General features: G+C 40.8%; 1 protein-coding gene across 2 annotated transcripts in view; it reads left to right on the top strand.

The window, feature by feature from the left end:
• Nucleotides 1–26,955, top strand: part of slc4a3 (solute carrier family 4 member 3) — an 89,906-nt gene that overhangs the window by 24,427 nt on the left and 38,524 nt on the right. For both annotated transcript variants that reach the window (XM_028590966.1, XM_028590968.1), the window contains 2 exons: nt 12,579–12,805; nt 26,777–26,922. In XM_028590966.1, coding sequence (XP_028446767.1) covers nt 12,579–12,805; nt 26,777–26,922 — 373 coding nt within the window. The remainder of the gene's footprint in view (nt 1–12,578; nt 12,806–26,776; nt 26,923–26,955) is intronic.

Raw genomic sequence — 26,955 nt, forward strand, 5'->3', positions numbered from 1 at the left:
ATAGTCACTGCTTGCGCTCAAAACCTTGCTCTCACACTCAAATAATCACTGCTCACGCTCAAAACCTTGCTCTCACACTCAAATAGTCACTGCTCGTGCTTGGATTTGCTCTGCTTGTGCTCAAACTTTCTGCTTGGACTCAGATATGTTGTTGTTTGGACAGATTTCCTGCTCTCAGCTTTGAACCTTCTCCTCGCACTCAGGCTGATTCTGCTCGCTTGCAAATTTTCTGCTCTCGGATTTCTCCTGCGCGCTTGGATTTTTTTTGTGTTATAACCAATCAAAATTCAACAACCAATAGAATGCCAGCTGTAGTGTTGACCAATGAAATGATCCCTGCCCTGTTGAGGGTGCGTTCACTTTACGTTAGAACGTCTGTTGAGGGCGGCTGCTCTGTTACCAAGTTTATTTATCCCCGCGCCGTCCATTGCTTTATTATAAGTATATGTCAACAATGTGCTAAGAATGATTGACGCACTTTCACCTGCACCCATCAGGAAACGGGAGAAAGCTTTGAAGTGGGATGTATGAAGTTATGTCCACAACTACGAGGGTGAGTAACATAACTTAAGCACCTAGCTAGCTAGCATATGGCGCTAGCATATAGCCTAGCTTGATGTCCATAAACAAATAGATTTTCTTTATTGTTTAGCTAGATTGAACGACATATAACGGACAGTATGTGTATATGTGATGACCCCACTTTGTATTTTTTCCTCGTTTGGTTAACCATGTTCCTGGGATTTGGCTAATTTCATGTTAGAGCCAGTAGTAAAAACTTAACTGTAATATAACTGAAAGAACACAAGAAACTGGATTGTTTGTGTCAGTTTCTGCATCATTGTTGTGTTGTTCATCAGAATTTAGTCTTCATTCCTTCATATAACATTAGTCTGAAAATGATGGATTCATATCAGTCTGTTTAAAAAGTTGTAACATTAAGTACAATTTCACCACTATAATAAAAACAGATCTAGAAATGATATGCTTTCTTATTTGCTCTTTAAATAGCAGTTATTTGTTTAATTAATACAAAGCAAACTGAATTAAAAAAAAAACTATTTTGTTTTACTTTTCATCCAGGTGGAGCTGAGGGGCTCGACCCCTGTTGATCTGTGTGTGTCATATCACCAACCCATGATAGCTAGAATTCACCCTGCTACTCCAGATCTACCTACTGTATGACTGGCTACAGACTACAACCATCTGCTCCAGATCTACCTACTGTATGGCTGACTACAGACTACAACCATCTGCTCCAGATCTACCTACTGTATGGCTGGCTACAGACTACAACCATCTGCTCCAGATCTACCTACTGTATGGCTGACTACAGACTACAACCATCTGCTCCAGATCTACCTACTGTATGGCTGACTACAGACTACAACCATCTGCTCCAGATCTACCTACTGTATGGCTGGCTACAGACTACAACCATCTGCTCCAGATCTACCTACTGTATGGCTGACTACAGACTACAACCATCTGCTCCAGATCTACCTACTGTATGGCTGGCTACAGACTACAAACATCTGCTCCAGATCTACCTACTGTATGGCTGGCTACAGACTACAACCATCTGCTCCAGATCTACCTACTGTATGGCTGGCTACAGACTACAACCATCTGCTCCAGATCTACCTACTGTATGGCTGGCTACAGACTACAACCATCTGCTCCAGATCTACCTATGTATGGCTGGCTACAGACTACAACCATCTGCTCCAGATCTACCTACTGTATGGCTGACTACAGACTACAACCATCTGGTCCAGATCTACCTACTGTATGGCTGGCTACAGACTACAACCCTCTGCTCCAGATCTACCTACTGTATGGCTGGCTACAGACTACAGCCATCTGCTCCAGATCTACCTACTGTATGGCTAGCTACAGACTACAACCATCTGCAAGTTTTGTTTGTAGTGAACATCATCAACAGCTGCACTAAAAGCCTCTTGGGTTCATATGGGACTTGGTTGTTCTCCATACTACATCATACACTATATTATTTTTTTGTTTTGTTATATTAGTACAGACAACAGTAAGTATCATTACTTAATCACAGTATATATTATTCTGGTGTACACTGTTGACTTGACTCCATGCTATTGATTATACGTCACTCTTGCCACTACCTCATAACTTTACCTTAATTGCTCTTGTATAGTTAATTTATCTTCTACTAGTTGTATATACCTCCTATTTAATTGAATTATTCTTAATTTGTGTTGCAATACCTGAATCATCCCTCTTGTGAACACTAGGCTTATCTTTATTCATAACCCTGCTCACAAACTCACCTGAACCTGAGTCATCTGTTTGCCAATATCAATGTTCCTGCTACAGTAAATCCTATAGGCAAATTGTACTGCTTCACCGTAGTATGAACCATACACTTTTAAGGTTTTGTGTCAAATATTGTGCAATTTGTTATGAATTACTCATTGTTTTGACAAGGTAAATTAAAGCCATTTACCAAGTGTCAGCTCTGGTCAATTTAATTGTACTGTTTTTTTTATAAATGTTATGGAAAATGAAAAAACAATTTGCCTTGATCAGTGTTTTAAATTAGGTGTACATAGCTTTCTTTAACGTCATTACTATCTTACCTTACCTTCTCTGATTTGGTTTTGTGGACATCAGTAATTTTCTCTCCCAGGCCTGGTTGTGCACCCTGTGAATTTAAGAAAGAAACATAAATGATAAGTGTATGTAACATGATTTTACTATTACATTATTATTATATTTTTTTACAATTAGATTATTATCAGACTTACCAACCTTCTTGGTTTGTGCCACTGCTGCCTGCATCTGCACACAGGTGAGTAATGTACTGACTGGAACAACACTGGTCCATGCACATCAACAGGGATACTTCAGTCACACCTGGAGAAACAAACAAACAAAATACTATGTATTAATTTAAAAAAGCAGATATTTAAGTTGCAAATAAAGCATATAATTTCTAGATCTGTTTTATTATAGTGGTGAAATTGTACTTAACAGACTGATATGAATTCATCATTTTCAGACTAATGTTATATGAAGGAATGAAGACTAAATTCTGATGAACAACACAACAGTGATGCAAAAAACTGACACAAACAATCCAGTTTCTTGTGTTCTTTCAGTTATATTACAGTTTAGTTTTTACTACTGGCTCTAACATGAAATTAGCCAAATCCCAGGAACATGGTTAACCAAACGAGGAAAAAATACAAAGTGGGGTCATCACATATACACATACTGTCCATCCATATAGCTAAACAATAAAGAAAATCTATTTGTTTATGGACATCAAAATAGGCTATATGCTAGCACCATATGCTAGCTAGCTAGCTAGGTGCTTAAGTTATGTTACTCAACCTCGTAGTTGTGGACATAACTTCGCCGTCCATAAAGCAATGGACGGCGCGGGGGTAAATAAACTTGGTAACAGAGCAGCCGCCCTCAACAGACGTTCTAACGTAAAGTGAACGCACCCTCAACAGGGCAGGGATCATTTCATTGGTCAACACTACAGCTGGCATTCTATTGGTTGTTGAATTTTGATAGGGTTATAACACAAAAAAATCCAAGCGCGCAGGAGAAATCCGACAGCAGAAAATTTGCAAACGAGCAGAATCAGCGAGTGCAAAGAGGTTCAAAGCTGAGAGCAGGAAATCTGTCCAAGCAACAACATATCTGAATCCAAGCAGAAAGTTTGAGCACAAGCAGAGCAAATCCAAGCACGAGCAGTGACTATTTGAGTGTGAGAGCAAGGTTTTGAGCACGAGCAGCGACTATTTGAGTGTGAGAGCATGACATGTGAACGTAGTATCAGTGAGAAATGCTCTCAAATTGAAATAATGCGCTCTTGAATAAAGATAGTAATATAACTCCATAGAGGAGCAGTTCTGTATGCTTTCTTGATGTTAGAGTGTACATGGTCTAGTGTGTTCTTCCCTCTAGTAGCACAATCTACATGCTGGAAAAAGCTGGGGAGCACAGACTTTTAGGATGCCTTGTAAAAGTCCTCTGCTACAATATGTATCCCCTCCAGGTGATCGTGCTGCAGTTTGTTCCCTATGGTTAGCAGTGAGCCAAACTTGTGCTAACGTTAGCATCGGGGGCTATGTAGACAGCAGTGTGCTGTTTTCGTGGTAAATATAATGGCTTGTATATTACCGATATACATCACAAAACAAATATTATGCAAATAAGTACATAGGTAAATAAAAAAATAAAATAAAAAATGTACTGCATTCATTGAATCAATTCATTTATTGATCATGCCTCTCAATTACATCTGGCCAGAGAATTTCATCAACGTCACAGCAAATATTTTCTGACGTGCTTGTGCCCCAATATCTCCACGGGCCTCTTCCATCGCTTGAAGAAGACTTACTTGGTTGTAAGGGTTGCGATCATGTACTTTCCATCTCCAAGAGGAGAAGAATTCCTCAATTGGATTCAGGAAAGGAGAATATGGTGGAAGGAACACCATCCTGAAATGTGATGAGATGATTCTCAAACCACTCTCGCACTAGTGCTGAATGGTGGAATTGGACATTGTCCCAAACAACTACAAAATTCCGCACCATGTGCTCCCGATCACCCTGCGGAAAGAGGATTTCATTGAGGAGGTTTAAAAAATGTAGGAGCCTTGCTGTGTTGTATAGTCCCAAGACAGCATTGTGTGCCACAACACCAGTTGTAGAAATTGTGGCACAGAGAGTGATGTTGCCTCGTAGGTCAAAGGTCAGATTACCTGTTTTGAACAACGGATTTTGAGATGTGTTATGTGGTATTTTGAATGCAGTGTTTCATTTTGAAGGAGATGTGAGGCATTTAGCATTTTGTGTGTGCAGTTTTAGGAATTGTGTGTAGAGTTTTGAAAAAGGAGACAGTTTTGAAAACAAGTGTAAGCAGTTGGAAAAAACTGTAACACAGTGATCTGTACACTTTGTAATTGTCCTAAACAGATAGTAAATTTTCCTTCATTTCATACAAATTACAAATCAAAAGCATCATTTTCTCAAAACACCGTGCACAAAATTCCCTTATGTTATCACAGCAGTTCATACAGCCAGTCAATCAGACTTTGTTTTGCATACAATAACCCCCCCCGACACACAAGCACGCACAAACACACACACACACACACACACACACACACACACACACACACATTTATTATATTTATTCTAAAAATGATAACTTTGGTTTACATGTTTGTAGTTGTGTGTTTTCTTGTGTCATGCTACTGTATACAACGCTGTGCTACTCTTACTAACGTGATGTTTTGCCCAATAAATATTTTCCGTTTTACTGTATACATTACATTGTTTTTTTACAGGGGCACTTTTCAACTCCTCTCAGCAGATTTACTTTCCCTCTAGAACATTGTAAATGTAGATACAAACCTATGAAAGACAAAAGAGCTGTGTACATGGTATATCCATATATTTACTATTATGAAAAAAGTTTTTGCCATTTGATGTAAATCCTTTCATTGTGAAGGAGATGTGAGGAATTTTGCATTTTGTGTGTGCAGTTTTAGGAATTGTGTGTAGAGTTTTGAAAAAAGGAGACATGGTTTTGAAAACGTGTGTAAGCAGTTGGAAAAAACGTTAACATAGCAGGTGCTTTTCTGAACAGCAAACGATAGAAGCAGTTCAAAACAGAATAGAACAGACAAGGATAGAGATGTTTTTGCTCTTGTTGGATGCATAGGCTGGCTCAGATATATACATGTTAACTTTACATCCTAAATCCTAAATTTCCACAAGGGGATGATAACTTATTTGTATAGCACCTTTAAAAACAACAGTTAACAATGTGCTTTGACAGAAGAGACAAAATCACATACAAATCAGTACACATATATACACATCATATCAATACACATACACATATACAGTACACACATCATTGTAATAGATTAAATAGAAGATGGGGCACCTTTAAAGGGGTGATAGAATGATTACATTGGGTATTTTACACTGTTCCTTAAGGTCTCCTAAATGGGGTATGTAACATTGGTTGGGCTGAAAATTGCCCGAATGCTATTTTATTAGGCCCTTAACTACCCTGTGAATATGGCTCTATTTGGAACAAGAGCTTTTCTTCCAAATATGGTATGCTCATGAATATTCAGAATGAGCTACGTGCTGATTGGTTTGAGCAAACTACATAGAAACACAGGGGAGACTCGACAGCAGGTCCCACTGCAAAGTTATGCATTTTGTCGGGCTATTATGTTATTAAATTCACTTCTGAGACTTTTTTAAGCGAGAAATCAACTATATAAAGCTCAAATATGGGACGTTTTACGAAAATGTATGGCTTATTGCAAATTTGGTAAGACTGTGTGTCGGAGTTCAGCTGCCGGTGCTGCCTGTGTTGCTGCCTCGCTGCCCGGCCTGCCTTCCTCCACAGACCCTGGCCTGCAGCTCCTCTCTTCCTGCTAGCTAAATGGCCTGTGTGTGAGAGTGATAGCGCGGTCAGCGAGCTTGTTACACCAGCAATCTCTTACCACAGTTCCAGTTCCAGTTACTCTAGGCTGGCTGTCAGTTGCCGGCATAACTAGAGTAGCTATATTTACAGTTTGAATTTTGTCACGCCATTTATACAACATATCTCTAAAGGTCTTAAAGCTAACAACGGTGTCCGATTTCAAGTTAATGAATTTTTGTGAACAGTGGGGGTTTTGTTATCTATGACTGTCCCTTCAATCCTAGCTGTGTAGCTACAAATCACGGATAGTTAGCTTCATTTTCGGCATAAATAAAGTATATTTACAGTTTGAATTTCATCACGCTACTTATACAACATCTCCCTAAATGTTTTCTAAAGCTAACAACGGTGTCCGATTTCAAGTTAATGACTTTTTGTGAACAGTGGGGGTTTCGTTAGCTATGACTGTCCCTTCAATCCTAGCTGTGTAGCTAGCTACAAATCACGGATAGTTAGCTTCATTTTCAGCGTAATTTGTTTATATTTACAGTTTGAATTTCGTCACGCCACTTATACAACATCTCCCTAAATGTCTTATAAAGCTAACAACGGTGTCCGATTTCAAGTTAATGACTTTTTGTGAACAGTGGGGGTTTTGTTAGCTATGACTGTCCCTTCAATCTTAGCTATGTGTAGCTAGCTACAAATCACAGATAGTTAGCTTCATTTTCAGCGTAATTTGTTTATATTTACAGTTTGAATTTCTTCACGCCACTTCTACAACATCTCCCTATATGTCTTATAAAGCTAACAACGGTGTCCGATTTCAAGTTAGTGACTTTTTGTGAACAGTGGGGGTTTCGTTAGCTATGACTGTCCCTTCAAACCTAGCTATGTGTAGCTAGCTACAAATAACGGATAGTTAGCTTCATTTTCAGCGTAATTGGTTTATATTTACTGTTTGAATTTCATCACGCCACTTATGCAACATCTTCCTAAATGTCTTATAAAGCTAACAACGGTGTCCGATTTCAAGTTAATGAATTTTTGTGAACAGTGGGGGTTTCGTTAGCTATGACTGTCCCTTCAATCCTAGCTATGTGTAGCTAGCTACAAATCACGGATAGTTAGCTTCATTTTCAGCGTAATTTGTTTATATTTACAGTTTGAATTTCGTCACGCCACTTATACAACATCTCTCTAAATGTCTTATAAAGCTAACAACGGTGTCCGATTTCAAGTTAATGACTTTTTGTGAACAGTGGGGGTTTCGTTAGCTATGACTGTCCCTTCAATCCTAGCTATGTGTAGCTAGCTACAAATCACAGATAGTTAGCTTCATTTTCCGCAAAATTTGTTTGAATTTCGTCACGCCACTTATACGTCTCCCTAAAGGTTTTATAAAGCTAACAACGGTGTCCGATTTCAAGTTAATGAATATTTGTGAATTTCAGAGGAATTCTAAGAGGAGCTTGCTCTCATTGATAGAGCTACATCCAGCCGCAGGCTCTATCAATGAGACTCAGGGACAAGTGGCGTTTATTTCCCCAATCGTTTGTTTAAATAACTCAACACATTATAATTACACACATTAAAAGATTAACTGGAACCTGTGGTAACAGATTGCTGGCGTAACAAGCTCGCTGACCGTGCTCTCACTCACACACACCGGGCATTTAGCTAGCAGGAAGAGGGGAGCTGCAGGCCCTGGAGCTCTGTCAGAGCACCGGCGTTTAGTAGTCAATTATCCAAAAAACTGTGACTTTGCGCGGGTATGGAGTGCTGTGGGCTGCCAGTCTTGACGGAGCTCCAACCCACATAACAAAATTTGTCTGGCCCACCACAGGGCCACATCCTTGCTACAATTCTGGCCCAGTTCTGGCTGGGTCCCCGGCCCAAAACTGGTCCACACATGAAAAATAGACACAAAAACAGTCCCTCCGGCCCAGATGAGGCCCACACCCTGTAAAATGATTTGTTTTGTTTATGTGGCCCAATTCTGGCCCAGACACTGTAAAGTGACTTGTATTGTTTTATTTTGGCCCAGTTCTGGCCCAGACACTGTAAAGTCCATCCATCCATCCATCTTCGTCCGCTTATCCGGTATCGGGTCGCCCAGGGGGCATCCTTACCAGATGCCCGAACCACCTCAACTGGCTTCTTTCGATGCGAAGGAGCAGCGGCTCAACTCCGAGCTCCTCACGGATGACTGAGCTTCTCACCCTATCTCTAAGGAAGACGCCAGCCACCCTCCTGAGGAAACCCATTTCGGCCGCTTGTACCCTGGATCTCGTTCTTTCGGTCATGACCCAGCCTTCATGACCATAGGTGAGGGTAGGAAGGAAAACTGACCGGTAGATCGAGAGCTTTGCCTTCTGGCTCAGCTCTCTTTTTGTCACAACGGTGCGATAAATTGAATGTAATACCGCACCCGCTGCGTCGATTCTCCGACCAATCTCCCGCTCCATTGTCCCCTCTCTCGCGAACAAAACCCCAAGGTACTTGAACTCCTTCACTTGGGGTAAGGACTCATTCCCTACCTGGAGTAGGCACTCCATCGGTTTCCTGCTGAGAACCATGGCCTCAGATTTAGAGGTGCTGATCCTCATCCCAACTGCTTCACACTCGGCTGCAAACCGATCTAGTGAGTGCTGAAGGTCACAGGCCGATGATGCCATCAGGACCACATCATCTGCAAAGAGCAGCGATGAGATCCCCAGCCCACCGAACTGCAACCCCTCTCCACCCCGACTATGCCTTGATATCCTGTCCATAAATATTACAAACAGGATTGGTGACAAAGCACAGCCCTGGCGGAGGCCAACCCTCACCTGAAACGAGTCCGACTTACTGCCGAGAACCCGGACACAGCTCTCGCTTTGGTTGTACAGAGATTGGATGGCCCTGAGAAGAGACCCCCTCACCCCATACTCCCGCAGCACCTCCCACAGTATCTCTTGGGGGACCCGGTCATATGCAGGCGTAGGGAGGCAACCCTCTCGTCCACCGGGGTAAACTCCAACGTAGCGGCGCTCAGCCGTGGGCTTGTGAGTATCCCCACACCCGCCCGGCGCCTCACACCCTGGGCAACTCCGGAGAAGAAAAGAGTCCACCCCTATCCAGGAGTATGGTTCCAGAACCGAGACTATGCGTAGAGGTAAGCCCCACCAGATCTAACCGGTAGCGCTCCACCTACCGCACCAGTTCCGGCTCCTTCCCCCACAGAGAGGTGACGTTCCACGTCCCCAGAACCAGCATCTGCTGCCCGGGTCTGGTCCGTCGAGGCCCCTGACCTTCACTGCCACCCGTGTGACAACGCACCCGACCCCAGCGGTTCCTCCCACAGGTGGTGGGCCCATGGGCTGGAGAGATGGGAGCCACGTAGCTTTTTCGGGCTGTGCCCGGCCGGGCTCCGTGCAAACCCGGCCACCAGGCGCTTGCCGACGAGCCCGCCATCTGGGACACTGTAAAGTGACAGTGTTTTATTTGGCCCAGTTCTGGCACAGACACTGTAAAGGGACTGTTTTATTTGGCCCAGACACTGTAAAGTGACAGTGTTATGTGGCCCAGTTCTGGCCCAGACACTGTAAGACAGATCTGGCTGAGACTCGGCTTGGTCCCCTGGCCAGATGTCGTCCAGAAACTACGACATGTTTGTTGCTGGTTCCAATGTTGACTCTGGAGGAAGAAATGACACACACACACACACATCCATTAATGCCAAACCAAAACACTTTGAGTAAGCAAACTTTTCTTAATATTATCTTAATATTAAATTAATATATTTCTATCGCCCTTAGTTGAAATATATATATATATATATATATATATATATATATATATATATATATATAGGCTATGTAACAGAATTGGCTATGTAATTCAATGGGTCACAGAATGCTAGGCCTGATATAGCCCATTCATTCAGATGAATCGACGCTGGCGTTGAATGAACTAACACTCAAAATAACTCCAAATCATTGGATTAGCTATAGTGCACTGGAGCAGTTATAATAATAAAACAAAATAATTAATTAAATTTACACAATGAGATCGCACTCATCTAGCCTATTTGTGATAACATATCAGAATGTTTTCTGATAGCCTATCATCACAAACGATCTAATTGTTATAAAGATATTAATTCTTCTTGACATTTACAACAGCTTCTAAATGTAATACAACATTGTAATGAACATTACATTTAATTACTTGCCTTTTCTGCCGCTGAAAATGTTCCTCCCGAAAATGAAATCTTCTGCAGACTGCAAATTTAACCGCCAAAACTTTTTTTTTCATGCGGCTGAGTTCCATAATTCTCGTTGTGGCCCGACTGTGACAAAACGAACTCGGGCCGACGGTAAATATACACAGCTACACCGAGTACGGAACTGACACTAGTACAACTGCTTCTAGCCGACACTGGCCCATTAATAAAACGCCGTATTTGAGCCAGCACGAGTAAAACTGCTTTTAGCCGACACTGGCCCATTAATAAAACACCGTATTTGAGCCAGCGCGAGTAAAACTGCTTTTAGCCGACACTGGCTCTTCATAAAAAGCCGTATGTCGGCCCAAATGTGCTTGCTATCTGGGAAGTACCTCATAGCAGGCCGGGGTGTGTGAAGGAAGGTAGGTCGGGCGGTGAGGCAACACAGGCAGCTGAATTCCGACACACAGTTGAACAAAATTTGCAATTAGCCCTCCATTTTTGTAAAGTGACCCATATTTGAGCTTTACATAGTTGATTTCTCGCATAAAAAAGTTTCAGAAGTACATTTTGTAATGGAATAGCAGAGATCTGCGTGACCTAGCTAGATTCAGAAGACTACCTGATCTCAGGTCAGTTGTGTAGCCTATGTAAATGTTGGGGCGTGACCGTTCTCTTAATACACCCATGGGCTGACAAAGGTTCCGGTTTTTGGGAGGTTGACGTCAACTTCCAGCTTTGTTGGGATTTGCCCGTTTTCAGCGGCAGTTTCAAAATATGAGATTTTCATAGTAAAGGGGTGTCAATGGGACTTTGAGCTTCTATGTATGTCCTATTTACCCACCAAACTGTCGTTATTCAACTATGACACGGTAAAATCGGTTTTGCATTCTATCACCCCTTTAACAAATGAATAAATCAAATGAAAAGACGATAAAAGATGATGATAAGACAACACCACATAAAAGCAAAAACTATGTTTTAAGAAGTTTTAAGAAGTGATTTAAAAGAAGTCACTGATTCAGCAAGCCTTAGTGTCTATCCTTTATCTGAAATGTTTCATTAGGAATGTGAGCAAATCACATTCTATCTGACACTTAATAACTAATTTATACTGTCCTTAAGGCTACAATGGGTCACTAAAGGCTCCTTCTGAAATCTAGATATAAGAAGACCATCTGGCACACATGCATAAACATAAGGCTGTAAATTATTGTTGTTTTTTAATTGTAAAATGATGTATGAGTGTGTGTGTGTGTGTGTGTGTGTGTGTGTGTGTGTGTGTGTGTGTGTGTGTGTGTGTGTGTGTGTGTGTGTGTGTGTGTGTGTGTGTGAGTGAGTGAGTGAGTGAACACAGCTGTGGATGACTCAGAGGGTTGGTGAGGAGATGCTGGCCTGTTGCTGTGTTGTGAAGCCCTCTCCTGGTGAAGACATAGCAATGCAACCCAGAGCCACAACACAGCACTTCAGTCAGCACAGCAGCAACATTTGAATTTTGTTCCATAGTTTATCTACATTTGACCAAATTCAGCATCTAAACCTCAACACTTTATGGTGACAAAAAAAAAAAAAAAAAAAACAAATCTTAATCAGGATACTTTTGGTCAATATTGAAATCATGATTATTTAACACGATTATTCATTGTCTTTTGGAGAGATGTTGCATTTATTTAAAAAAAAAAAAATAGTGAAAAAGTTAAACAAATCAACAGTACACCTAAGAACTGTGACATTTCCCTTCATACTTTTCCCGTTTTAACTTGTTTTTCCATTCAGAAAACTTGTAAAACGTAACATGCAAAATAATGTTTTTTTCTCCATTAATCTGTTTTTGTGATAATTAGGAGCCGGAATCAATTACAATTTTTATTAATGGCACAGCCCTACTTTAAATTCACCAATGTCCGTCTTTGCTTTCTGTCAGTGTTCCCCCAGGATCACACCCCTCGAGATTAAACACGACCCGCGGCTGGTTCCGTAGGAAGCCCGTCCACCATCGTGTGGCGGGCGCCCAGCGGAGCAACTATGACCTGCGGGAGCGGATCTGCATCGGCAGCATGACGGCTCTGGAGACGGCCGTCTACCAGCAGGTGCCCACCGATGAGGCTGAGGCCCAGATGTTGGCCAGCGCCGACCTGGATGACATGAAAAGTAAGAGGGATATAATTGAGGGCTTTACTGAACTTGTTAGGAAGCTACATGATAGCTGGATAATCATGATATTCATGTCATTTCAAATTATACAGTACAGGCCAAAAGGACACACCTTCTCATTCAATGTGTTTCTTTATTTTCATGACTATTTACATTGTAGATTCTCACTGAAAACCATGAACTATGAATGAACACATATGGAATTATGTACTTAACAAAAAAGTTTGAAATAACTGAAAACATGTCTTATATTTTAGATTCCTCAAAGTAGCCACCCTTTGCTAATTTTGATAACTCTGCAAACCCTTGGTGTTCTCTCAATGAGCTTCATGAGGTAGTCACCTGAAATGGTTTTCACTTCACAGGTGTGCTTGGTCATGGTTAATTAGTGGAATTTGTTCCCTTATTAATAAAAAAGCAAAGGGTGACTACTTTGAAGAATCTAAAATATAAGACATGTTTTCAGTTATTTCACACTTTTTTGTTAAGTACATTCCATATGTGTTCATTCATAGTTTTGATGCCTTCAGTGAGAATCTACAATGTAAATAGTCATGAAAATAAAAGGAAACACATTTGAATGAGAAGGTGTGTCCAAACTTTTGGCCTGTACTGTATATTTCAGATGATTTTGCCCCAGTAGTGAATGACGTAAACTGTACTGACAGTGTCATTGTCAAGTTTGGCTGTAACAGGCTGATTTTCAAGCTACAATATAAGATAGCATGAAATTAAAGTACTGTTGCTATGGTTGCTGTACCCTGTGGGCCAGATGTACTACCACTTCAGGTGTATTTGTTTCTCAATGTGCGCGTAAAAGCACATTGTACAAACAGGCAAAAGAGGTAAAAGTGCAGACTCACTGTCGCGGGAATTGAAAATGGCAAATTTTCGTCAAGGGGACAGTGGGAGTTTTCCATAAAGAAATGGGAGGGGAAGCGTAAAGTGCGCCTAATTATGTAGCCGCAGTATGTACAAAAACCGCCCGTGAAAGCGCGCCTCTATTTTGCAGTGGAAAAAGCAGGTGTAAACCTGGAAGTAGGTTTCCTCACATTTGCCTCCTGGTGAAATGGCAGCAGTAATCCGAGCAAGACGAAGACATAGGCCAAGGAGACGAGCTGAAAGGATTTTTGCCACAAGGATCACACTTTTTCAGTCGAGTGAACACGAAATCATTCAGCGTTACAGATTAAGCAGCCATGCAATATTACAGTCACTGGAAGAAATCAAAGATGACAATGAATCTCAGAGTCAGCGTTCACATTCCATTCCAGCAGTTGTTAAACTCCTCGTTACATTACAAATATTGGCATCAGGATCATTTCAAACAGTCATAGCATCAGCAGTGGGAATATCACAGTCTGCACTCAGCCGTATCATAGCACCAGTACTTTGCTACAGCGCAATTTACAGTATAGTGGGCGGAGAAAGGCGCTGATTACCCGATGAACTGCAGGTTTGGTAAATACGACATGAGCTGAAGTATCACAGCGTGCGCTTTCTGCGGGTTGGCCATGGCACTGATAACGCTACATTCACAAATGTACCTACATCTGGCCCTGTATGTCTTTCATTGACCGACCTGTCTCCACAGCGCTTGAGTATGGTCTAGCTACACCCCCTATCTATTCTGAGATAAGTGAAACCGCTTTGGCTTGTTTGTATGTCTTTAAACCAATCACAACCGTCCTGGGCGGCGCTTAGCCATGATAGCGGAGATAGCAAGAAGGGAGGGACACGTCCCGGATGTTATTCTTTATCCCAGCAATGTACATCCATTGAGCCAGACTACCTGTGCACGGACAACGTAATTTATGTTGACGGAAGCATTCTACGGTCTGTTCTTTCTGTATAACAGACCGTTGCTAAGTATAACAGACCGTTGCCATGGACGGAGTTCTGATCACAGACTCTGGCGGAACATTTTTAAATCAATATCTGTGCTCATACGGAGCTCATACAGCTAATCAGCGGATAACAAGGACAGAGAGAGGGTGAAGGAAACGGGGATCGCCAACAGCACTAATGGCAACGGTGCAAACAGAGCATTAGTTAGCTCCATGGTTAGCTCACTCACCGGGGCGACCTGGCCTTCACCGGAGAGCCGTGCTCATCAGCGGTAAAGTTATCCGTCGTGACCGGGACTGTAAGTCCTGTATCAGCCTGTCAGGGTTCTAACTGGCTATAATGACCGGCTCGCTCTACATTATCCCTTAAATTATATATTTTATATTATATATATCCCATAGACTTGGTAGTACAATTCATTAGGTCCACCAGTAGAATAGAATGTTACCTACTACCATAGTGCTGCAAAAAAATCCTCTCAAACCTTCCAATCTTAACTTTTTTTTGTACAAACCAAGATGTTATTTTTTAATGATTTACTGTGTGGTAGTTTTTTTTCCCTATGTGTGAATATAATAGGGGTTTAAATATGAATCCGTTGCTATGTTGTGACATATTTTGCCCCACAAAGTAATCACATGGCTGGGCTACCAGTTGACTAAAACACTACCTTTTACATAATCTCTTTGCTTTCGAGAAATAAAGGCTTTGGAGCAGGGGATACGGGAGACGATTTTCTCTGTTTCTAAAATGTAACTTCTCAGATGACTCAATTTGACTTTGCACCCACGCCACAACAGCGTGTGAGGGGGATCTTTGTGAGGTGTCTTTTTCTAGCGTGGTATCTATACTGTATCAGCCAGTCACTGGGCTCTACCACTTCTCCAGCAGACCTTCACTATAGCGCCTGATGTGGTTGCTAGGATATTTATGATATAACTGCCAAGTCTCTATAGCAGCTCATGTAGTCATGCACGCAAATGCTATTCAGCCTGTGTATTTAGGCTAGTGATTCATTTCCCCAAATTTTCAAAAGGCTCACATCCTTTTTTTTTTTTTTTTTTTTTTTGTATGTATTTGTGTTATTATAATTATTTATTTCATTGGTTATCTTGCTTTAATGTTACTCACTACACTAATGACTATGAAGTACCAGCCCAGAATGATAATGCCAAATATTAGTAAGATTAATGGTATCTAGGTAAATGGAAGAAAAATTCCATCGGTGTATGTAGGGGTGTGCAAAAAAAGTGATTCATGTTCGAATCGCGATTCAAGCTCTACCGATTCAAAATCCATTCATAGAATTCCAAAAATCCATTCATATTTAAAAAAAACAAAAAAAACAAAAAAATGGTATGTCTACTGCGATCACATGGGAAAAGTAACTACATGTACATACAGTGAATCGTTTTTGAATCGAAAATTGATTTTGAATCGAATCGTGAGCACTGTGGGATCAGTATTGGACAATGGAGCGTAGGACTGCGTGGATAAATGAGTAAATGACTGAGAGGAAGGAAGAGAGAAAACACGTACACTAACAGTATCTGCTGTTTAGGAAATTCAACACATTAGGGCTGGGTATCGTTCAAAAATATTCAATACCAATATCAATACTGTGACTTCAATACGCTTCCTAAATGATACTGTCTTCAATACCAATTTTCTAAAACAAAAAGAAATTACAACATTACACATTGTGGCAAAAATCCTATAATTTATTTTTAGGCTCCAACTACGTGAGCCCCATCTCTGTGTAATGTAGAGTTCTTCCTGCGTGTCTCTACGACGTGGAGCGTTAGGCAGCCAATCACAAACATTATAAGATCTTGGTAGAAGAATGCTGCATGCTTATTGGCTCGTAGCACTGACGCTGATGAGATTTACTCCTTAGGTATTGAAATTGGGTATTGAATGACGAGGCATTTTTCAATACTCGATACCTTAGAGGCAATTTGGTCGGTGCCAAAAAAGTATAGAATTCGGTACCCAGCCCTACACAACATACATACAGTACACAGACACAGACTGTTACCACTCTGCACGGACACACTCATATTACATGCACAGACTGCCACCCGCCAACAAAACTGCACACTGCCCGTTGTACGACTCATCATAACAGTCATAATAGTACATAATATGTGCAGTAAGGGTAAGCAGCCTCATCAACATAGTCATGATAAAAAAATAACTATGTTAAGATAAAAGCAGCAAAGAAAAGAAAGAAAGTGTCTATTTATGGTTGCATCAGCAGCACTCTGATCTGAACATAAATGGATATGACTTCAGACTCTTGGCTCTGTGCAGCTCCCTTCAGAACAGACAGTAAAGGAAGCATCCATTCCACCTGACAGAGAGCTGGATACCATTCTGTTGATGTTATCCTGACTGTGTTATTATGGAAGACCGACTACTGCTGCTTTGATTACAATATACATGTTAAGTCATAGGCCTATTTAACTGTCATAGGAATAACTTGTCAAGGTCCCTGTCTATAGAATACAGAATAGCAATTTCAAGCAGCAAAATATATCTAGAAATTAGAGACAAGTTTGGATCAGATGTTTTCACCTGCATTTATGATTTGAGTCATCTTTTTTTTTATCACGTTCAGCACCCTCTACTGGCAGTAAAGAATACATCTGCCTACACAACACATTCATAGTTCAAAGGAATTATGGCTATTTTGTAACAACACAAACATTTTAAATATCAGTCCATGAGTTCTTTCTGACCCGCTTCAGTAGTCAGATCCTGGGCATATGTGTTTAGAAATAATAGATCACCCAATGGCTTTTTCTTTTTCATATGTGTGTCACACACACACACACACACACACACACACACACACACACACACACACACACACACACACACACCATATTTTGTTTTATCATTTTCCCTGACTGATTATAACTCGGCTGCTACTCTTTGGGTTGCAGCTCTTTTATTGTGAGAATCCAAAACAGGAAAATAACTTAAGCTCCTTAGTATTATCAGCTTTATTTAATTTAAGACACCTTAATTATAGATACTGGTGTTTTTTGTACATACTGCATATTATCTGTTCTATTATTTTGACCTGCTAATAGAGCAAGAGAGAGTTGTTGTCACTTTCAAACAGCACAATACTAACTGTAGTAGTATCAAAACACTTCATGGATGGAAATATTTCTAACCATCGAAATCCAAAAGTTATACAACAGACCTCTACTTGGAACGAACAGGACTGTCTACTAACTAGAGAATGTTAATGCTGTTTATACAGTATTTTTCCACCAAAAGTAGCTACTTTGTATTTCTTTTAATGTCAACTGTAATGAATAACATTCTTTATATATCGCGTTTCATCTGGATTATAAAACGTGTGTAATCTAAAATATGTTAACCATATAGTCTATTTAATGTCAGCAATATTGGAACAGTAATATAAGAATGTTATTAGCCCTGCCTCTTTGAAATAGTGGTCAACCTGGAAACCCTGATGCAACACGTATTGACTCCCTTGCTGCTCTGGCGCCGACCATTGACAAGTTTTCTCCCTGCTGCCTGTAACTTGGCTCCACTATGGGCGTCCCACACACTCTGTCTCATGAAAGCAACCCACACAGCTTCTGGCCCCCCGCACACACTGTTAAGAATAAGCTTCCGACCAAATAACACAAAGGATGGAGGACAAAGAAATGACAGTATCTGCTCATGGTTTCTGTAAATGATAATCACATTTACAGTAGGATGATGAAGAGAAAACTCCACACTACTCCTGGATTTGTATTATTGAGATAATTTTACATCAATGTATATATTCAGTTATTACATATTGTTGTGACTTATGAGACACTGAATCAAATGTGTCAAAACTATACCTTGCCACCCATTTCAATCTGAGCCCTACTGCAGTTAACAATGGCAGTGAGGAAATAATTAGCACAATTAGGGCAGAAAACAACACACAACAATTTAGCTTATCTTCATCTCCTTAAGATTCACACATAAATTGCTATTGCTGGCAGACTTTATCTTACCAAAAGGGTGTAAAGTATCATGTTATTACAGGGTAGAGGCCATAGCTACTGATCTGCCAACAAATACAGAGTTCACTGTTTAGAATCAGCAGAAAGTCAGAGTAAAAGACGTTAGGTGCTGTGACGTTTTGACCGAGTCAGTTGGAACTTGTTGAAGGTGTATATTCCCTCCGTCATATGTTTATCCTTATATAATATTATTTCCATGAAAGTTTCAGATATAACGAACGAAAATGTACCACATCTCTCACGTATCCACACCGTGGAGGGCCTCCCTACTGGAAATACGTTCCTGTGAGCAACACCGCGTCGGTAAGAGATAGAAAGAGAATGGAAGGAGAGAGAGATTGGGAGGCAAAAGCTTGTGTTGCCAGAGAAAAGCTCTCTCTCCCAGCGACCAGGGCATTAATTAACAGGGGCTGCAGTCGATTCCCCTTCAGCAGCGACCCTGCCCCTGGCCATTCCTGCTGCAGCCGGGTGATCATTGACTGTTTAGGAACCGTCTGGAAACAGCAAATGGGACACCCAGAGTCACTCAAAAATAGCTATTGGATTTGTAGGGAGTGCTGCTTGCCATTGACAGGCCATATATACATTTATATATATATATATATATATATATATATATATTACTGCTGTACGTCTGGGATCGTCAGTTGCACTCACAGTTTAGAAATTTTTAAGTCTAAGTGTGAGTTGGTTTTAGTTTTATATTGATCTTTGGCTGAAGAAGTTATTTAAACTTTAAAATCACGTTGTCAAAGTGTGCTGTCTGCCGCTGTCTCAGTCCTTAACCTATCTCTTGACGAGTTGGGAGTGAGAGTTGGACAAGTTGGACTTAAACTACTAAACTTATACCCCATTGAAGTCGCCATTGTGACGTGCAAGGTGTCTTTTTTTGGGGATGGAAATTGATTGAATAATGTGTGACACGTGAGCATAATTGAACTGACTTCCGGAAATGAGAAAGCGAGAAAGAAAAGAAGAAACAGATATAAAGAGAAAGCAGAAAACATGTACATGTGGGCAACTTAATAAGAGAGTGAGGGCCTGGATTGGCAGAAACTGAATTTCATATTCATAAAATGTAATATGACAGCTGTCTCATGTGAGTACAACAGGCTTTTAGCAGGCGGGTATCGTACGCAGTACTGTGTTACATGCACCCTGGGAGAGCTGGTGACAAACAGCTGCATCATTTCATCAGATTCATTTCATGTAAAAATTAGATTTGTTTGAAGTTATGCTTGGTAGAAATCTAATTCCGTGGAGGGTTAGGGTTCGGATTAGTGACACATATGGCACTCTGTAGTTTGGCTTATTTGAAGCTAATGTACTTCTATGTGATTCCTGCTGTTCTGAGTTTGTGCCGTCATGGTTGAATGCACTTATTGGAAGTCGCTTTGGATAACAGCGTCAGCTAAATGAAATGTAATGTAATTAACACACACACACACACACACACACACACACACACACACACACACACACACACACACACATACACATTATTCAATCATGTTGAGCGTGTTTTAGAGAGGGTCCTGTTTAGCTCACACTGAAGCACCTGTTGTAGACAAGTCAGACCACGACACCTCATGGTTTCCATGGAGACCCAGAGACAGGAGCGGTACAGCTTGCCCTGATAATTAGCACCATGATATCTCACTAACCAGAGTGCTGGATCTCATTCATTTAGGCTCCACACTCGCAGTATTTGTGCACTTAGAGCTCTCAGTATTTATTTCTGCATGTGTGTTTTGTATTTTATATGGGTGGAGATGCCGCCCTTTGGAACTTGACCTTTACCCTCCTGCACATCACATGGTGGGAAAGTGATGGCGGCACTATGGAAACAAAAGGCATCAGCTACTCTGCTCCGATCTACTTTCTGTTTGGTTTCCAACAGCCACCAAGATCAATGCGCTGGGGACATCGTTAAAAAAGGGCGGCATTTCCATTCAGCTGACAGGCAGGTCTCACAAAGTAGACCATCCCTTATCAATACTTCCTTTAGGAGTTGCAGCTAAAGTGATTTTCGCTACAGTACTATGTATGCATCTCTCTCATTGTGGATACAGCAGGGGCTTCTGCCTAAGGGTGTAGCTTCAACTTTGCTTTTTGTTTGGATTTAAGGCAAAGGATGTGACAAAGTTTTTGTCACATTGAGGATCTTGTGTTTTGTATTTCTGGACTGCATTTTCAAGATTGTTCTTGTTGTGTGCTTGTTTTTTTTGCTTCATAGAACTTCTTTTTCTGAAGTTGGACTCCCTGAACACAAGCTATTTGTTTCTCGGGTGCCTGAGGCAAAAGCCTTTTTAGAAAAACATTTTGGAGCTGGTTTGCAAAAGTGCACATATAGGTTCTTTTGCACAACCCAAGCAATACAACTGAGGTAGGCTAGTGGTCGCTGCAAAGACCCACGCTCATCAGAACTGTGAACCAGGGCTAGCGACGGCGTTAAAGAGTTGGAATCCCTGAATGAGCAGTGTGTCCACTCAGAGAGAGGAGGATAGCAGGAGGTACCAACAGTGGAGATGACAGACGTTGAGGGAAAGGAGAACCAGGTGGCTGGGACTTCTGAAAAGAAGCTTGCCACTGACCGCCGTGGATCGGAACGTTGGCGCAGTGTCCAAAAAGGCCTTGGCACCCTAAGGCTGCACCCAATGGAGCACCGCAGCTCATTGAGCAACGTGGAAGGGGACTTTGAAGAGTTTGTTTTGGATTTTGATGACTACGACTTGCTGGAGTCAATCCACACTCAAATGGGTTCACCGGAGGAGCCCATCTGTAAGTTGTGTGTGGAGATTCACCTATACTCCTGCTGGGTAGCATTACATTTCTGCTCATTCAATGAAGAGCTTTAAAGTTGAGTTAAAGAATGTTGTGTCAAGCTCCCAATAAAGGAAGTTCTGATGTCATAACACAGTGAGAAATTCACACGGATTAGCATTTTTATTCTATTTTTACATGGATGATCAATGTACAGGAGCTCAATTGTTTCCATTGATTATGTAGCATGCTGTGTGCTTAATTAATGGCAATATAAGCCTCATTCATGCCCACAGACAGAACAAAGTTGTCCCCGGTATTGAGCGAAATTGACACGGTGCTCCACTGCTGCTGTTTCCTGCTTTCTCATTGATCCAGTGGCACCCATTTGGCTTTGTGGGTCAGCCACAGCTAGAGCGGAAAGACATCGCATTGACAAGCAATGTGTAGTTCCGCTGTTTTTATCCCTATTTTGGACATTAGACACTAGTCCTGTGATGAAGCTAGATTCCAGCCCATGCAAAAGAAATGAAGGTGATTAGCCTACAATACCTGAGCACATATATAATTGCTGATTGGATTAGGGTTCAATTGTAGCTAAAAACCGCTAGCACCAACTGAGTACGTTGGGTAGAAACTATAACTTAAATGATTGACATGACTGATGGTCTTGTTTGAATTTTGAGCAGTATTTTATGTTATGTTATGTATATTGATAACTGTGCCTGCCAAATGCCATTGTAATGTAAATGTCAGTTTAAAGCTAAAGTGCAGAACTTTTACATATAAATGAACGTCAGTTACATTCAAGCCCTTGCCATACGAGTTCATACAATTCTGATTAAGCCTATCTCTGCCAGGGAAGGTTTGGCTGTCTTTAGTATACCAGAGTTGTGGTTGTTTGGTGTCTGTGGTGACATTCCCGATGTGGCGCACCAGCAAGACACCAATACAGCTTATTTGTTCTCCGAATGGGTAGTGTATTAACTCCACAACAAAGTCATTACATGTGCTGTCAACTAACTTTACTCACTCACATTTCTTCACTGTGTAGCTACTTATTCTAAACCTGACTCCGCAAGATGGATTGCTTTGCATTTGCTCGGCATATCCATCTGGGAACTTTCCGTTGGAGAACTTTTGGGAAGGGGTGAAAATACTGGTTAGCTGATTGGATAAACCATCTGTCTATCATCTATGTTGGTGATAGACGGGCCAAATCAACCAATCAGATCAACGAAGCGTATGAAAATACAACCACAAGCCCCTGCTGCTGCAGGCAAAGCATAGCTCGTTAGCTCAGCAAGCAAGCAACATGTCGGTAAACAATATTTGCCGTTTGTGTAACGAGAATTTACGAATAAAAGGCACCCTTTCAGAAATACCTATGAAACTAAACACATTCATCAGCCCTAGCTATACTTTGTGTTTAGTACCAATTAGCAAATTACAGCTTCCTAACGTCCTAAACTAGGATGTTTTAATTGGCATTTTGCATTTTCTATTGTGACTGTAGACTCTTAGTCTTGTTTAACTAGAGCAAGATCTGTGCAATGATCAGAAAGTGATGAGATGCTTTGGGTGTCAGTTGGCCTGGAAGCCACACCCCTCTATGACTTTGTTGCACCAACAATAAAATAATGTCTGAATTAAGAGCAGGACAATTGAAGGCAAACATTCCTGTTTTTACAGACCTTTACCACTAGTATCAAAGGGGAACTCCACAGATTGTACTCATCACAGTCTGTTTCCAGATGTTGGGCAGATCTACTGCATAAAGTCTTTAGTGCAGGGCTGCCAACTTTTCAATTTAGTTTGGAATGAGATAGTAAAATGACTTCAGATTGGACATGGTCATAGTCAGGCTCATCCTGAAGAGGATTATATTAAACATTTTAGCAAACATCTGAAGCAATAGATTTCATGAGATTTTAAACACAAGGACATTTTCTGTGTGTTGTGTATTTTGAGGTGGTTTCCCTTTTATTTTGAAAAAGGACTGTGCAGTAAAATAACTTCAATTTTGACACGGTCATAGTCAGGGTCAATCCGACCAAACTTACATTGAAACATTGACAGCAAACCTCTGAAGGAAGACATTTAATTATTTTAGAGAGTTCAAAGGTGGTGGCAAGCTTTGTAGCATGATGACTTTATATGGAACAAACATTTATAGCTAGATTTAAGATGCTTTGGTTAGAAATATGTTGCAAATCAGAGTTGTACAACATTTGGATTTCACAAGAGCACAAAGAAACAGAAAATGAGATATGTGGACAGCAATGTACCTGGCAAGCAAACAAATTCCATCATGATTTTTGATAATGAAGGGATTTTGGTCATTCTTGGGATTTGTTTGATTTCTAAAATGGACATTTGATCAATGTAATCAAAATGAGGTGGATAGTATAGCTGACTTGTTTTCTTCAGAATAAATATAATCTAGAACATGTGTGTCTTATTGTTGACCCAAGTAATCGATCAAGACCAGTCCTGTTAAGTCCCGTCACAGAAAAATGCCCAAGGGTTTGTCCTCCAGTTTACTACAAAAGAAATAATAATCCAATGTCTATGAATGTGGGATCTACATTTACATTAAATAAAAAATGTGTGGGTAGACTTGGCATTGCCTTTTAAAGGCTGTATCTGTATAGCTTACTAAATTAACTCCAATTCATTTTTTTTGCATAGTATATAGTGTATTTGTACGTATTTACATGTGTTTAGGTGTGGATTTTGCAGAAAGTGCATGTTAGCCAAGGAGAGTTGGAAGATTTCTAAATCTACATTGTGGAAAGCTGTTGGTACCACAGGAAACTACTCAGAGATTTAAACATGATGTGTGGTATTGTTGGATTATAATAACAAAAGTAATACTTTTCACTAGGGGTGTGACGAGACACTTACTCCACGAGACGAGACACATCACGAGATTGGGTTCACGAGAACGAGACGAGACGAGATTTTTAAAAAAAATTTGAAGAAATCCTCGATGAAATATATGAATGGAAAATATTTTTTTTATTCAACTGACCTTGGCTTCTTTGTAGAGGTTTGGGACTACAGTGCGAGTTAAATGCGCGCGTGATGGGATGACGTACCTCGTTTCCAGTGTGTGGAGGAGTCACCGAAATCCAACATTTTCCACCACAGAAAATGGCCTCATATCAGCTGCAATAAAAAACGCCTATGTCCCTCGTTATTGCCGTGGCTCTTGCACTTACCGGTGGCAGAGATGCAAAGGCTTTTAGAGTTGTTTGCCCTTTTAATGTTTTCATCGCGGGTGCAGTAGTTAGTAGAGAGCTGTGGTGGTGCTGTAAGTGTTTTTGCATAGTGCTCGTGTTAGCCGCGTGTATACGGCATTTTTTTTTACAATGTTTACATATTATGCCGCTCGTCTTGTCTGTCACTCTTTCGCCGTTTATTATTTCCGCAGGAAAACCAAAATGTTGCCACACAAATGATTTAAAAGTGGCAGGGGGATCTTCAATAGTAATTTCACGCTCCATCACGCTGACATCACATCGCCTCACGAGACAACTTTTCACCTCGACGAGAAATCTCGTCACGTTTTAATCTCGCGAGATCTCGTAAAACGAGATCTCGTCACACCCTTACTTTTCACACTTGCTGTAGATGGTTCAAGTATTTTGGTATTTTAAACATGGGGGGCTTAAGATAAAAAGGCCTTAGCCCCTGTCAGACACCAGTTCCAGAGGAGGAAGTGGAACAAAATTAGTCAAGGCAGCTTCATTTATATATTTCCGCAACAAGGCAATTCAAAGTACTTTACATAAAACATAAAAAAACAATAAGAATATAAAAACAGGTCAAATAGAAAAGGACAGGTATGAAGTACAATAACTAAAGTTACAGTGGAGTGTAAGAATGAACAATTACTTTAAAAAAGCAGCTTCAAACAGAAAAGTCTTCAGCCTTGATTTTAAAAAAAAGTGAAAGTTGCAGCGGACCTGCAGTTTTCTTGGAGTTTGTTCCAGATATGTGGTGCATATCTGTGGTGGTCCGTGGCCCGTGCCCTGCCCTTTGGTGAACAAATCAGCTCATCCACATCAGCTGGAGCAGTTCATACAAGGATGGCCTTCAGAGCTTCTCCCTTGAGAGACTCACTAGGATGAAATACAGCCTAACTTCATCTTGATTTCCATTTCACCCTGTTTCCTCGTGGAAGGCATTACGCAGCAGAATGGAACGCTTGTTACAGTTTTATGAACACACACACACTCTCTCTCACTCACCTCCACTTTGGTTACAACCAGCTGCTCATTTAAAGATGAAAAAAAGACAGTGTTGATCTAGTAAGAAATTAAATTCAGTCGTTGGACAGTCTGAGTTGTCAACAGCAGTTCCAGACTGAATGCAAATATCAGTTTCTAATATGTCCCCCAGATCTTTGCCGTGACCTTAAATACACCAACCCCATGTCTTAACTTAACCATTACTATAACCTAATACAGTACCTACCCATAATCCCTAATTGCTGCCTGGAAAGTGTTAAATCAGTCCAAACACTCGGGGTATGCTTTGGAAAAGTAGTTGACAGAAATATAAATACACCTGATTTGCACAACTACTGATATTTTCTAAAATGTATTTCTTAAGTTATACCTAAATGTCACCAAATACCCACATTTGACCACATCTGTATGAAAACACATAATGGGCCTGGAATTATTCATTAGTCACAATGTTGCCAAATCATAACCATTACCTCAAATCATGTAAGTCATAATTTGCCACTCGCTTAACACATTTTCCACACAGGTGGTTAGCTTTTTACTTTGCATTTCCCAGTTCCTGTATCCAAATGAAGTGACCCCACAAGCCTCCCACTGTTTTACATGGCAAATGACCCAGGTCCTCACTGTAATGAAAAGACCTCCTCATTATGTTAAATTCAATCAAATCTGATTTGTGGGGGAAGGAAATTGAAAATGAAATTAACTCTTTTTGAACTGACAAATGTCTGGGGACAAAACCACCTCCTCTGTAACACTTCCACTTGGCATACATAGATTCTCGCTCACCCATGGAGCTGTTGCCTTCTGTTATTGGATGTTCTGCTGTCAGCTGGAAACTTAAACAGAAATACAAATAAGATTTCAGATTTTCCAGCACGGATCACATTTTCTGAGTTGTTTTGTATTTGTATCACAGTCCTTAAAAGAGCATTTCAGCCTACAGAGTGCACCTTGTTAGGTTGATTTCTGAATTACTCCTACAGAAATCTAGACGTCATGATTTTGCAATGTTGATCTTTTGCATTTTCTTTTGTCTTAAAACACTTGTGGCTGTCCAGGTCACAGATTTGAGGACAACCCTGGCGTGAGACGCCACCTGGTGAAGAAGTCCTCACGATGTCTGGTGACCCGAGGCAGCAACAGTTCCATACCACTGAGCAGCCTGAAGAAGAAGAAGAGAGCAGCAGATAAGAAAACACATGAGGTTTGCAGCAAACTTTGTTCCCCCCACCACAGC

Source organism: Perca flavescens, chromosome 11 (assembly GCF_004354835.1).
Source record: "Perca flavescens isolate YP-PL-M2 chromosome 11, PFLA_1.0, whole genome shotgun sequence".
NCBI classification, from domain to species: Eukaryota; Metazoa; Chordata; class Actinopteri; order Perciformes; family Percidae; genus Perca; species Perca flavescens.